Genomic DNA, 14642 nt, shown 5'->3' with positions numbered 1-14642 from the left:
ATGAGTTTGTGTGTTGTGAGCCCCCTGCCACTGCTCCACAGTAGCTCCTGTGTTCTCCAATCCTGGACGGGGTTCAATTGTCTTTCCAGATGAAGAGCATGAGCGTGGGGGACCCTCGAACCTTTCCTTTCATCGAGCCCCCACCACCAGCCAGCCTGGAAACGGCCATCCTCTACCTGCAGGACCAGGGGGCTCTGGACAGCTCCGAGGCCCTCACCCCTATCGGGTCCCTGCTGGCCCAGCTGCCAGTGGACGTCGTGATTGGTGAGGACTTCCAGTTGGGTGATCACACCGGAAGGGGCCGCAGGGACCGTTCACCCTCTGAGTGACTCGTAGGCAAGCCTGTTCTTTCTCTGGGCCCCGTCCGCTCGGTCACAAGTTCCCTGTGGCAGGGACTGTTCTGGGCACTGGGGTACAGCAGTAAACAAACAGGCACCTCGCTTCCTCTGCACACCCTGTTCCCAGCTCCACCCGGTGCCCACCCTCTCGGTGTCGTAAGGATGTCAACACTGCCTGCCTCTTCCTCTTGCTCATCCCTGAGTCATCCCTGCCCCTTCTGAGAAGCTGGTTGACCGAGGTGTGTTCTGGTCTGATTTGCCTGACTCAGGACATTCTAGATGATCTGATCTGTGGCCCACAGAATATTCCCAGCTGAGCAGGACTCCTTGTGGCAGTATTTTCTGGGCGTGATGCTCAGCAGAACCTTTTGCCCGTGTTAATATCATTAAAGTCCCCATCAGTGCAACACCCTGGAGTTTCCGTGGGAACAGGAGACTGGGTACCGCTGACCCTGAGGGCCTCTCATGGTTATGAAGATGGTTCTATTTATTTTAGAAGGACACCGGGCTAGAACAAGGGAAATCTGATCTGAGAAGAAAAAGAATGTTCTGTTCACAGCATTGGCTGTGTGTCTGTGAAAGGCTTAATGGGTCTTATATCCTCTCACCGGCACCTGGTGAAGGTTGGGCCTCTGGTCACCCTTTCTGTGCCAATGAGGAAGTTGAAGCTTGGCCAGGGGCAGAGGTCCACACCCAAGGGCCCAGAGCAAGCAGGTGAGCCTGGGTTTGATCAGGTGTCATGTGGGAGTGACACGCTTTCCAGTGAAGCTCAGAGAAAGGCCGTCACTCAGTCACCGAGGGTCATGCAGTGGGCAGAGCCGGGAGGCGCTCCGCAGCCAGGCTGATGCTGTGGGTACCCAGGCCCAGATAGCTCCGTCGGCGTGCTTACTCTGTTCCACCGGGTGGAGCTCCAGGGGCTTCCCGGGTGAGGCCTGGTCATCTTCACAGCAGGTGAAGCTTCTAGCCTGGTTCACAGACAGGGAAACGGAGGACAGAGAAATGGAAGGACTTGCCCACGGGTCAGAGCTACAGGGTTCTGGGACAGCCTCATTTTATCGCCGAACTTTATTTTCTGAGGCTGGATGTGTAACAGGAACTTTCCAACAAGGCGGCTAAGGGGACTGGTGAGGATGAGTCAGACACGTGTGACAGGCCACCGAGCACAGGGCAGGCAGGCGATGGCCTGGTGGTGCAGACCAGGGGTCGGCCCGATTCCTGCTGGGGAGCACAGGCAGAGAAAGGGCTTTTCGCTGTGTTGGGATGCCATTCCTACTGCTTCCCTGCCACACCCCCGTCCCCGGCTTCTCCCATCCTCTCCATCCCCCCCTGCTCCCCCGGCCTCCACCTGGAATCAAGCAAGGACAGCAGAAGAGGATTCCTCCCGAAGCAGGCACATAAGTCAGTACCTGCTGTGTGCCGGGCAGGCCATTAGGGCTCCCGTGGAGTCATGTTCTAGAGGCAGGAGGCAGAGACCACCGCAGGTCAGGACGGTGCCTGGCAGGAGAATAAAGTCGGGGGGGAGGGGGGGGCGTGGGAGCATGGGTTGTAGAGAGGAGGCCCAGCTGAGCGGTGGCACTGCTGACCATGGCAGCCGGCCCTCAGACGGTGTCCACCTGGTACCCGCGGAGGCAAGATCAAGGTCACCTCTGGCCTGCAGATGGGGAAACTGAGGCCCTGCCTGAGCTCACATGACCAGGAAGCAGAGTGTGGGCTTGATTCTGTCCACGTGGCTCCCAAGGCCCTTTGTGGGGAAGCTGGAGGGAGGTGGGGGCAGGCTGGGGGTGCCGTCCTAGAGTCCAGGAGGCTCAGCTTGGCCCCTATCCTCTCCCCGCCACCCGCCAGGGAAGATGCTGATCCTGGGCTCCATGTTCCACCTGGCGGAGCCCGTGCTCACCATTGCGGCTGCCCTCAGTGTCCAGTCACCCTTCACCCGCAGCGCCCAGAGCAACCCCGAGTGTGCGGCAGCGCGGCGGCCCCTGGAGAGCGACCAGGGGGACCCCTTCACGCTCTTCAACGTCTTCAACGCCTGGGTGCAGGTGAGCCCGGCAGAGGGACCACCCCTGTCAGTGACATCCTGCGTGGGGCATGAGGAGGCCCACTACCCCTGCCAGGACCCCTGAGCCCTCTGCAGACCGGAAGGGCCCTGTCTCCACCGTTCATCCCTGTGACCATAGGGCTAGCATGCACTTGAGGGGCCCAGCCTTGAGGGGAGACTGGGGTTTTTAAAGCACTGAATAAAACTACTGCCACCCAGAGAAAGTTCATACACTCCTAGGGTGGCATCTGTCTATCCAGCACATGCTCTGGCCCTGGTTCTGCGCTGGGCAGTGCTGGGGACCCAGTGGTGACTAAAAGCCCTTGGCTATGCCCTCTTGGATCTCATGGTCCCATGCTGGGAGGCAGGCCTGTCCCTAGACAGTGACCACTGAGAATGGGCTGTGATAGACAGTCCCAGGGGCTGAGGGAGCCCAGAGGGGATGTCTGACCCAGGGAGGGCTTCCTGTAGAAGGGCACAGTGGGGCTGAGACCTGGAAGGAGGAGGAGAACTTGTCCCTGCCTCTTACTCTTCCGGGGGCTGGTGTCTGGGCCCGTGCTGGGGGTGTCTGGGCACTGGGTTAGCCCCCAGCACTCTTCCCCAGCTGGCTAGGCCCTGACACCCTGGAGTCTGGTTTTTCCACCCAGGTAAAATCCGAACGGAGCAGAAACTCACGCAAGTGGTGCCGCCACCGGGGCATAGAGGAGCATCGGCTGTACGAGATGGCCAACCTGCGGCGCCAGTTCAAGGTGAGACTCAGGACGAGGAGAGGGGGCCGGGAACAAACCTGGAGAAGTGGGGGATGGTGATGGGGTATGAGGAGATGGAGTGAGTGCAGATGCACCACCTCTTTCCTTCCCTGATGGAGTAATCAGAGTGCCACCATACATCCTCCTCCCCAACCATCAGACACTCAGATGTGGGGTGGCCTGGGTGAGTCAGAGGAGTGGAAATCCAGGAGGGCTTCCTAGAGAAGTGGACAGGGTCGACGCTATATCCTCATGAAGAACCTGGCCATCTGGAGCAGGGGTGCTGAGCTGGCCATGCAGACAGAGCTCTGGGAGGCAGCAGGGGGTGGTGATGGTAGGTGCACCCAATCTGGAGAGAGTGGACATCCCAATTTGCAACCAGTGTGATGCTGGGCAAGTAACTGCACGGCTGGCCTCAGCCTGCCAGCTGTCCTGGCAGGATTACAGGAGTTAATACGCGTAGAGCCTTTAGAACAGGGCGAGTCCCTGTGTAGTCCACTGCCTGTGGTTGCGGATGGCCACACTGAGGCCCAGGGGAGTGGCCACCCGACCGTGGCCTACTGTGCACCTTTAGGAGCCATCCCCACTCCCTTGGGGCCTGCTGATGTTCTGACCGTTGTCAGCATCTCTCAGCATCTCTGGCTTTTCAGAGCAGCGGTTCAGCTTTTGTTGGCCTGCCAACGCTGAGAAAGGTGGTGGAAGGCGGGGACCCTTTCCTCTGTGTCACACTCACACACGACATCCCATGTCTGCTAAATCAGAGGAGCCCAGGTGGCTCAGCGGTTTAGTGCTGCCTTCAGCCCGGGGCCTGATCCTGAAGACCTGGGATCAAGTCCCACGTCAGGCTCCCTGCATGGATCCTGCTTCTCTCTCTGCGTGTGTCTCTGCCTCTGTCTCCCTCTGTGTGTCTCTCATGAATAAATCTTAAAAAAAAAAAAAAAAAAGAAAGAAACAGAGGGGCCGGTGAGTGGCAGGCCCCAGACTGGAGCCCCAGACTCAGCCTGTCTGTGTCCCTCACCTGAGCCCCACCCACCTTCCCACCCGCCCCCAGGAGCTGCTGGAGGACCATGGCCTGCTGGCCCGGATGCAGGCCCCGACACCAGGGGACAGCTACCATAGATTGCAGCAGCGCCGCGAGCGCCGGGCGCTGTACCGCCTGAAGCGCCAGCACGAGGAGGGCGGGGGGCGCCGGCGCAAGGTCCTGCGACTGCAGGAGGACTTGGATGGCTGCTCCAGCGATGAGGACCAGGGGGCCGGCAACAGCGTGGACATCCAGGTGGGCGCTTGGGGCCAGGCAGGGTGGACTCCAGCAGAGTGGGGACGAGCCCTGCCCTTAGCTCCGGAGACCAGGCTCTGTGGACAGGACCCAGCCCCTGCAGTCTGCGGCACCCTCGGTCTATATGTCCCAGTGGACACGGCCCTTGGGCACCGGCTTGGCTCTTGGGCACAGCGCTGGGCCCCCCAGGAACCCGCCTTCTCCCGCGTTCCCCCCAGGACGTGAAGTTCCAGCTGCGGCACAGCCTGGACCAGCTGCAGGCAGCCACCAGCTCCGCCCAGGACCTGACACGGGACCAAATGGCTCTGCTCAAGCTGGTGCTGGGTCGGGGCCTCTACCCGCAGCTCGCTGTCCCGGACCCGTTCAACAGCAGCCGCAAGGACTCGGACCAGGTGGGCCTCCTCCTTGGGCCCTGGCCTCACGTGTCTTGTCACTCAGCGCTCCTTCCTTGCCCTGTTTGGTGCTGAGGACACGGTGCTTATCAGAGGTTATCAGAACAGTCCTGGTCCTGCCCTCCAGGGCTCCTGGAGGAGGGGACTTCTTTTTTTTTTTTTTTTTTTTTTGAGGAGGGGACTTCTGAGTGGAGATGTAGTTGGGGGAATCTGGCCGAGAAAGGGGAGGATAAGGATTCTGGGCAGCGGAAGGGTAGGTCCCAGGGCCTGTGTCACCTGGTGTCTGCCTTTGCCCCTCCAGATTTTCCACACGCAGTCCAAGCAGGGCACTGTGCTGCACCCCACCTGCATCTTTGCCAACAGCCCTGAGGTGCTGCATACACAGGAGCAAGAGGCCAGGGGCAGCGAAGGGAGTCGAGGTACTGTGAGTGGAGGCAGGGAGAGAAAAACCCTTTGGGATGTGAGGGGGTGACTTCAGGGTGCCCCTCGCTGCCTGGTATTACCCCTGGCTCTCCCTACACTTGGCCTTTGCTGGGGCTGCTGACGTGGGATCTGCAGGCTTGGTGGTCCCAAGAGCCAGACCTCTTTGCGTGGTCTTGTGAGTCACCCCCACGCTGATCCCCACCCTCCCTGCTGTGGTGGTGTGGTGGCTATGGGGCACCGCGGCCACAACCCAGGCCTGAGCTTTTAGCGAGTAGAGTAGACCAGTTCCATGGGCTCCGTGAGCTCTTTGGCCTGGTTCTCCCCAGGGGCACCCCCAGCCGAGGCGCCCTCCCTGGGGTGCAGGCCACCATGCTCTGTGTGAGCTCTGGTTCGCAACTCCACGCTCTCCTTGTCTATTAAGGAACTAACGCACTGTGGGAAAATGTCAACGTTAACCCCAAAAAACAACGTTTATAATCTTAAATACCTAAGGTAGAATTTTAAACTTTTCTCTCAAATCTTCAATTGCTGTAATTTCCTAGTCAGTTTGCTCTCTTCCTGTTAACATTGTTTTTCTCTTTTTTAATTTTGAAAAATTCCCGACACCATCCAAGTAGAGAATGGGATGAGCCCTTGGTCCCCCACCCGGCTTCTGTCATCATCTCACGTTTTTCTCCTTTCTGCGGGGACATGATCCCAGCCATTATATCGTTTAGAGGCGCAAAAATCAGGACTGGTTTTTTGCACTACGACAGCATGGCTATCCTGCCTAACAAAATTAGCAGTATTTCCTAATGGTGAATAGCGAAAGTCATATTCATTATGACAAAGTATTTAAAAATAAGTCACAGCCACTTTACCATTATTCACACAGACATATTTTTTATACAGCTGCGTAAATGGCCCTGGTGGGACCGGCAGCCCCTGGGGGACAGACCAGTGCAGGGGGCACTGTGGGTAGGAGATCAGGCCGCAGGGGTGCCCTGAGCTGCCCTCCGGACTATTTCAGATGACAAAGACAAGATGAGCAGCAAGCACCAGCTCCTCACCTTCGTCTCCCTGCTGGAGACCAACAAACCATACCTGGTGAACTGCGTCCGCATCCCCGCTCTCCAGGTGAGTCCCAGCCCCATACACCCCAACTCCCAGGTCTGGTGACCATGTCCTGGGGCAGGAGGCCAGGGTGGGCTCCAAGAGTCTCCTTCCTCCCAGCTGGCTGCTGTTTTTGCATTCCTGATTCACTCAGTAAGTACTTGCTGAGCGCCTGCCGTGTGCCAGGAACTGTTGTAGATGCTGACAACCGAGCAGTGAACAAGACAACACCCAGGCCCTGCTCTCCCAGAGCTCACATGTGGGGGGCCATAAGGACAGAAAAGCAGTACTATGTGATATGTTAATAGTGCAAAGTATTTAGGAAAAATGAAAAGAATAGGATAAGGGGGTTGGGGAGGGATTGGGGTGAGGGTAAGGGACAGGCTGTAGTAGGAAAGGTGATCAGTATGGGCCTCATTGAGAAGGTGTAGAACAAAGACCTGGAGGAAGGGAGGGAAGGAGCCATAGGATACCTAGGGAGAAGAGTATTTAGAGGGAATAGCAAGTGCAAAGGCCCTGAGGCACATGCATGCCCCCTATACCCAGGGAACAGCTGGAAGGTAGTGAAGTGGAACAGTGGAAGGTAGTGAAGGAGAGTAGCTGAAGATGGGGTCAGAGAGGTAGGAGAGGCTGGAACGCCCTATCCCCAGGAGCGTTTGAGCAGAGCTGGAACAGGGTCTGATGTGGGGCAGTTGTGGGGAGCCCAGCAAGGAGGTGACTGGGGTCATTGGGGCAGGAGAGGGTGGTGGCTGAATCCAGGTGGAGGCCGAGGACACACCTAGGTTGTAGATAGATTCATGTATGTGTCTGCAGCCAGGAAGTGAGCTGCTCATCTCATGAGTTCTGCACACCACCCTGCCCTCCTGGGCCTGGCCTTCATTCTCGCTTTATGGAGGAGGAGGTGAGGCTTGGGGGGCCAGGTTGCTTTCAAGTGGCCGAGCTGGAGCTCCAGGGCCACACACCATACATCATGGCTCCCCTGTGCATCAGATGGGTGTCCCCATTACCAGGGCCCCTCGCTTCAACCCCGGGGAATGTAAAGGGAAGAGAGAAACCCTGTGGGCTCCCTGGGCCTCTGCAGATTGTGCTGGTGCTGTGACTTCCACCCACACCATGAAAGCTAGCTCCAACCTGCTCGGTTACGTCGTCTCTGCAGTACGTATGGAGCAGCTGCCTGGCACCGGTGCCGGTTCCTGTTCTAGGCACTGGGGATGCAGTCGTGATGAGAATCACAATACTCCCCACACCTGTGGGGCTCCTGGAGCAGGGGAGGCAAGCAGTAAACAGAGACGGAAATAGGAACGCTAATGCCAGATTCTCCCAGCAGCGCTAGAAGGAACAGAGCAAGGTCAGGGGCCAGTGTGGTGGCCCTGGGCAGGACTCCAGGGACAAAGCACAGAATCCCTGGCTGAGATGCCCCCGGCCCTTCTTCCTCCTCCTCCTGGTCGCCTGGTCTCTGATGGAGACTGAAACACAAAAGGAGAAGAGCATGTGGAGCTTTCCCGCTCCGGCACCCAGCCCCCGAACTGGCGACCCTCAGCCAGGCCTGCCTCGGCCACCCAGCCACCCCATCCCACACGCAGTCCCACGTTACTGTGATAACCTGCAAACAGATAGTTGAAAGAAATGCATGGTGTTTGTCCCCACTCCCAGGAGCTACAACCAGCATCCGGCCTTTCTGCTTTATCCCAGATCCTTCCCTCTGTCGTCTGTGTCCCACTTCCGTCCACCCACTACCTCCAGGCTTTCTTTTCCATTTCCGATGCATTTTATATAAGTTTCTGGCAGAAGTGCCCTCGGCCTGAAACGCTTTGGCATCCACCCAACTGACCGGTGCTCAGTACTTGTTGACGTATTTTGAGGGTAAAGCATATGTAAGGGTGACGTACAAACAGGAGGGACACCATCTGATGAGATCTCAAGAGGTGTCCGAGTGCGTGTGTGTCAGCTCAGCCCTGTGGGGACACAGGCTCCTCCCTCAGGCACCTGCCTCCCATCAGGAGGGCGACCTAGTATGGTTTGCCTTTAATCTCAGTCCGTCTGTCCCAGTCGAATGTCCGTTGTGTGGCGGCAGGGCACCTCCTGCGCAGCAAACACGGCCGGGCACCTGGTACACAGCGAGTGTGCAGCGTGTTTGCTGCGGGGCTGGACACGTTGGGTCGGCAGGTGGGAGAACCACACATGGAGCGATGGGTGGGGGCCGGGAGGACTGGCGGGGCTGCTGAGATGGCACCCTGCCCCGCACACCCACTGCCTGTCCCCTGTCCCCTCTCCTCCAGTCCCTCCTGCTCTTCAGCCGGTCCCTGGACACCAATGGTGACTGCTCCCGCCTGGTGGCTGATGGCTGGTTAGAGCTCCAGCTTGTGGATAGTGAGAGCGCCGTCCGGCTTCTGGCAGCTTCCGTGCGGCTCCGGGCCCACTGGGAAAGCACCCTGGACCAGCAGCTGGCCCGGCAGGCCCGGCGGCGGGAGCCGGGGGCGGACCAAGAGGAGGAGGAGGCTCCAGTGGACCCCAAGGAGGTGGCACACCTGAGCAGGGACCTGCTGCAGTTCGTGGCATCCAAGGTACGAGCAGCCTCGGTGGCTATTCCCATCTCAGCTGGAGGGGCCGCCTGCCCCAGGGATTAGGGGTTCACAAGGCCTGGCTTCCAGCTCATTAGGTAGGTTTGCAACCCACCTAGGCTGAGGACAAGCCCAAGGTCACATAGAGGGTAAGGGATGGAGTCAGGATCTGATCCCCAGGGGCACAGCTCCAGAGGCCATGCAGGTAAGCGCTGCGGGCCCCTCCCCCAGGTCAGCACACGTTTATGGGTTTATGCGGCACCCACACACCACGTGTACCCTTGTTAACAGTTAAAGGCGTGCAGGCCAAAGAGGGAAGCTGTAAGTAGCAGCTTGTTCTTAGAAGATGGAGGGGAGGGCAGCCCCGGTGGCGCAGCAGTTTGGCACCCCCTGCAGCCTGGGGTGTGATCCTGGAGACCTGGGATCGAGTCCCACGTCGGGTTCCCTGCATGGAGCCTGCTTCTCCCTCTGCCTGTGTCTTTGACTCTCTCTCTCTCCCTTGTGTTTCTCATGAATAAATAAATAAAATCTTTAAAAAAAGAAAAAAAAGATGGAGGGGAAGAATTGGGCGGAGCAGAGTTGAGATCCATTCCCCACCTCTTATGTGGGGCATTGGAATCTCCCTGATTCTGCTGTGTGTGGATGGGGTGCAGAGAAGGGCGTGCGCCAGGGTAACTTCCTGGAGCGGTGCCCTGGGGAGCTGGGGCACGGGGACCAGACCGACGTGCCAGGTGAGGCTGGGCAGGGTGGCCAGATGGGAGGTGTGGTTGGGCCCACGGGTGACAGGGAGCAGAGAAGGGGCTGGGGCATCAGGGTGTATTCCAGACAAGCCTCTGGTAGCCACAGTCTGAGACCCTGTGATTGGTTTAAGCAGTTGGCTCTGTAACCGAACTGTCCGGGTTTGATTTCAGGTACAGCTGGATCCAGGTGCTCTACTGAGTCTCCCTGAGTCTCTCCCCTTTTTTCCTGCCCTTCCTTCCCCAGGTTCCCTACAGTCTCCGGCGGCTCACGGGGCTGGAAGTCCAGAACCTCTATGTGGGACCCCAGACCATCACAGCTGCACCCAGTCTCCCTGGCCTCTTCGGCAGCTCTGCCCTGTCCCCCCACCCCACCAAAGGGGGCTATGCGGTCACGGACTTTCTCACCTACAACTGCCTCACGGTAAGTGTGGACCCCACCTGGGCCCTTCATTCCCCACTGCCTGCACCCCACCCCCCCGGGCCCCTGCCCCTGAAGATGGGATCTGAGGGAGCCCCACCTCCCCACCAACCATGTCCCAACTTAGTGCAGGGATGTGGTTTCACAATGGGGCCTGTCAACTCCGAGGGCTTCTGGGATGGGTCCCAGGCGGGTAGTGGTAAGCTGGGCAGGGGGCCAAGTCTGGTGCAGCCTTTCTGCCTCAGAGCGACACAGACCTGTACAGTGACTGTCTCCGCACCTTCTGGACCTGCCCCCACTGTGGCCTGCACATGCCCCTGACGCCCTTGGAGCGCATCGCCCACGAGAACACGTGCCCAGAAGCCCCGCAGGACGCCCCCCCAGGTAAGGATGTTGGGGGGGCACTGTGACCGCCCACCCCGCAGTTGTGTCCTGGGAGTCTGGGCATTCACTTTCTGGACATCTGGGGATTGAGGACCTCGGCCCTCTGGCTCTGGTTGGTGCCGGCCACGTAAGCTTTGTCACAGAGCCCGGGACGGGAGGGTTGGAGTGTCGTGTGTGTGTCTCTCTCTGGTCTCCGTGTGGTGCTGACTCTGGTCTGCCTGTTTCTGTTTCTCTGTCTTGGCCACACCCCCCTTGTCACCCAGGGAATGCCACCCCAGACAGCATTCGGGGTGTGCACCCCACACCCACACCAGGGCTGGTCAGGAAGGCGACAGGGGGGCCACACTCTCCCACCCCAGGACACTCTCTTTCCCAGTCCCTGTGTCCCAGGGAGTGACAGAGACAGACACAGCGAGAGACACACAGTAAAGACTTGCCTGTGTGTGTGTAATAACCAAGGAGGCAGTACCAGAGGCTGGGAGAAGGCCTGAGCCCCCCGGGTGCCTGGGATTTGGGTGGGGGTGGGAGCACGCAGCAGAGGGACCTCCCCCCACAGCCTCCCTTCCCCTCTCTCACAGAGGCTGAGGATACTGCCCCCGAGCCCCTCCCCAAGGCGTCTGCCTTGCAGAGGCCCTACCACTGCGAGGCCTGCCAGAAGGACTTTCTGTTCACGCCCACGGAGGTGCTGCGGCACCGTAGACAGCACATGTGAGCCCGGAGCCCCACCTGCCCCCCTGAACCCCGCGCCCTGGGTTCAGAGCTCTGGTCTGGCCCACCAGGCAAGGAGGGAGTGTGGAAATGTGAATAAAGTCTCATCGGCTGACCCTGACCTTTGAGCCTACTCCAGCCCCTCCAGGAAGCGCCAGCGGCCCCTCGTTGGTCCTCCCCACAGTCCGGCTCTCATCCTGCTCGCTGCCACGTGCCATCCCAGGCTCCCAGGGCCCGATCTGGGCAGGTGAGGCCAAGCAGGGACTTCAGAGGACGTGGGCCCCGCTGGCCACTGCTCTCTCCCAACTCTGTCCTCATGGGTCCTGCTCATCCCCAGACTAGGAAGACCTGCACTGTCTGTCCATGAGAGTCACTTAGAGAACTGGGCGGGGAGTGGTGGGGGTGGGGGTGTCCATGTCAAAGTGGGCCCACATCCAGCACAGTCACTGGGGCCATTCCTGCTGTGGGGTCCTTGGCAATCCACAGTTGTCCCCTCTGACCCCCAGCCTGGCCCCGCCACACTCATGAGGACGATAGGGAAGTGCCTTGATCCCTGCATGCTGGTAAATTCCATGGCTCCGGTGAAAGACACAGATGACCAACGCTCCCTCCAGAAGAATGAAATAACTTTCTGATCAGCATCACACTCAGGCCCAAACCAGACTGAGAGCATCGGAAAAGCAAACTAGAGGCTCCTGTATGAACACACACGCAAAGCCCTTAGTGAAAGTTTAGCCGCTCCTATTCAGTGGCATAGACAAAGGCCAGTAAGTACAGATGGCCAAGCGGGGTTCTAGGACAGTTGGTTTAACATTTGGAGACTAGTCAATGGGATTCACTGTATTAAAAACAAAGCACATCAGACAAATTTCAACACCTTGTGGCCTTGGGTAAACCCCCCGACCTCTCTGCTCTACTGTTTTTCTCCCAAAAAAGCATAGCCCAACTGTCCACTTATCCCAGAGGCTTCATTTTCATACAGAAATCTTGCCCTCGTATTTTCTTCTCCCTGAGTGCGGGAGCAGAGCATGGCTGTGGGGCTGTGGGGCAGGGGTCAGAGCCCAGATAGAAGCCACGCCAGGTGTTTGAAACAGGAAGGGGTTTCGTAGGGGAATGGGGGGACGGTGCTGACAACACCCGGGGAGGTGGAGCGGTGGGCTTGGGGCGGGTCTTTGGGAGTGACCCCAGGACCGCAGCATGGAAGATCCACAGCCCCGAGGCCGCCCTTGGACGGTGCAGACATGGGATGGGAGGAGAACGACAGGAATCCACCAGATTCACCTTTGGGGGCGCAGCTCTGCACACCTTCCTCTGCGCATGCGCTTCCAGATATTTACAAACTGGTCAAGGTCCTGCGGTGCCCTTGGCTGTGTAACAGCTCCCTGGGAGCGGCCTGAGGGTTTCCCAGGATCACTGAGCGCTCGGCCGAAGGCTGACTCTACAAACGGTGGTGAACCGCCCCAAGTGTAGACATCTCACCTGTGAAAACCCGGGTCCTTCTGTTGGCTATGTGGACGGGTTCTCTGTTTTTAATTTTCCAAATAGCGTGACTGCAGACGTCTTCGATGCACCAAGGAATCTCTGTCCACTTCTGAAATCCCATTTTTAAAAAGATTTCCCCTGTTCTAGAAGTTTCAGAGAAGCTGGAAATAGTAAGAAAAGAATCCCTTGGAATCCCCCACATGCACCCAAGGCTCGGGCACCAGCTGGTTGATGAGCGCCGCTTGGACGGTGGCGGATCCTGTTTGCTTCTTTCCACAAAGCATCTGAGTATAAACACGTCCCAGTTATTACCGCGCGTCTGTCCCCTCGGTGAGTGGCCGGGCCTGCTTGGGGCCATGACCAGTTTCCTTCCATTCTGCTCGGCGCTCTGGGGGACTGGCCTTTTCATTATGCCTCTCCCCAAACTTCCAGCCCTTTCCTCAGGGCACGTTCCCAAGAGGGCAATTAGTGGGTCAAAAGGTAAGAGCGTTTGTGAGGAGTCCTTGGCACAGACCGTGAGCTTCCACTCCTTTCTAACCACCTGCATTTCTGGCCAACTGACAAGAGGAACTGCATGCATCCTGGTATAGTGGCCAACACTCCGTGCTGACGGTGTGCCAGGCACTGTTCTGGGAGACCTTTTTGTATTGCATCTGGCTCCTTGTTTTCCCTGGCTGTATAGCGGCCCGGTACATGGAAGGGCCAAACTTATTTAGCCAGGCCCACCTGGAGAGACATCTAAGCTGTTTCCAATCTTTTGCTCCTACAAAGAAAGCTGGCATGAATATCCTGCCACGTGGGTCATTTCCAGATATGTGTGTATCTTCAGGATAAATCCCTGGAGGTAGAATCACTGGCCCAAAGAAAGGTACATTTTATTTTATTTTATTTTTTTTAAATTTTTTTTAAAATTTTATTTATTTATGATAGGCACACAGTGAGAGAGAGAGAAGCAGAGACATAGGCAGAGGGAGAAGCAGGCCCCATGCACCGGGAGCCCGATGTGGGATTCGATCCCGGGTCTCCAGGATCGTGCCCCGGGCCAAAGGCAGGCGCCAAACCGCTGCGCCACCCAGGGATCCCGAAAGGTACATTTTAATAAGTCATTTGATAGACTCTCCTGTCTTCCATCCAGGCTGTAGGGGCTTATATTTTTATTTCCCCTGATTGCCAGTAAACCTAAGCATCTTTGCATATTCTGGGCTATTTATATTTCCCCTTCTGGTGGCTCAAGTCCTAGACTCTTTGTCATTTTGTTATTAGTTTGTAGTAGCTCTTTATATATTCTGGATCTTCAGAGTCATAGACGTGGCGAACATCTGTCTCTGCTGCTTATCTTTTGGCTTTATGTATTGTGAACTTTACTCAATATTTTAAAATTTTTTAGTGGTCAAGTCTCTCTTTTATTATGACCCCAGAAAATGCCTTCCCTAATGCATGGTATTAAAAATAGAGAAATAAGTGGTTTATGAGAGAAACTAACCTCAGAGCTTCTCCCACCCAGTGTCCAGCCAAATCTCCTAAGAACATTACAGCTTGTTGGAACTGTTCCTTCTTTTCCTTTTTCATGTTAACACATAAATTAATGTCCCACTGGCAAGAAACAGTTCTTTTGATTTATGTGTGTGCGTGTGCTTGCATACACACACACTGGTAGGGATGTGCTGAAGATGGAAGCTCACCAGTATCTGCCAAAAAAACAAGCATCTCCTAGCTCTGACCCAATAAGACCATTCTAGGGGGTCTGAAGGGACCTTCTGGAAGAAGGGAGAAAACTCTTAATACCCACATATTGCCACCAGGGCATTTGCCCGAGCAGAGGAGCCAGGGGTCACAGCCCCACCCACTACCCAGGGGGAATTTTATGGCCCTGTACAGCACCAGAAGTTCTTATTACCCATCAGTCACCCCCGGGGGAAAGAGGTCTGTTCCGAAACCCGCCCCCAAACTCCGGGTAGGTCTGGGGCCTGGACATTCTCGCAGCTGCATGAAGTAAAGCTCCTGGAGACCTCACTTCTCACCCATCAGATTGGCTCAAATTCAA

At 57.2% G+C, this 14642-nt stretch overlaps 1 protein-coding gene across 2 annotated transcripts in view; it reads left to right on the top strand.

The window, feature by feature from the left end:
- The window catches only part of DHX34 (DExH-box helicase 34), a 28038-nt gene extending 16803 nt beyond the window's left edge, over window positions 1-11235 (top strand). For both annotated transcript variants that reach the window (XM_041745030.1, XM_041745029.1), the window contains exons 7-17: window positions 90-264; window positions 2181-2374; window positions 3021-3122; window positions 4174-4398; window positions 4617-4790; window positions 5092-5209; window positions 6223-6329; window positions 8585-8869; window positions 9851-10027; window positions 10270-10408; window positions 10987-11235. In XM_041745030.1, the coding sequence (XP_041600964.1) occupies window positions 90-264; window positions 2181-2374; window positions 3021-3122; window positions 4174-4398; window positions 4617-4790; window positions 5092-5209; window positions 6223-6329; window positions 8585-8869; window positions 9851-10027; window positions 10270-10408; window positions 10987-11120 (1830 nt within the window). In that variant the 3' untranslated portion in view covers window positions 11121-11235. The remainder of the gene's footprint in view (window positions 1-89; window positions 265-2180; window positions 2375-3020; window positions 3123-4173; window positions 4399-4616; window positions 4791-5091; window positions 5210-6222; window positions 6330-8584; window positions 8870-9850; window positions 10028-10269; window positions 10409-10986) is intronic.
- The last annotated feature ends 3407 nt before the right edge of the window (window positions 11236-14642 follow it).

Source organism: Vulpes lagopus, chromosome 2 (assembly GCF_018345385.1).
Source record: "Vulpes lagopus strain Blue_001 chromosome 2, ASM1834538v1, whole genome shotgun sequence".
Lineage (NCBI taxonomy): Eukaryota > Metazoa > Chordata > Mammalia > Carnivora > Canidae > Vulpes > Vulpes lagopus.
This window is presented reverse-complemented; position numbering and strand designations above follow the sequence as displayed.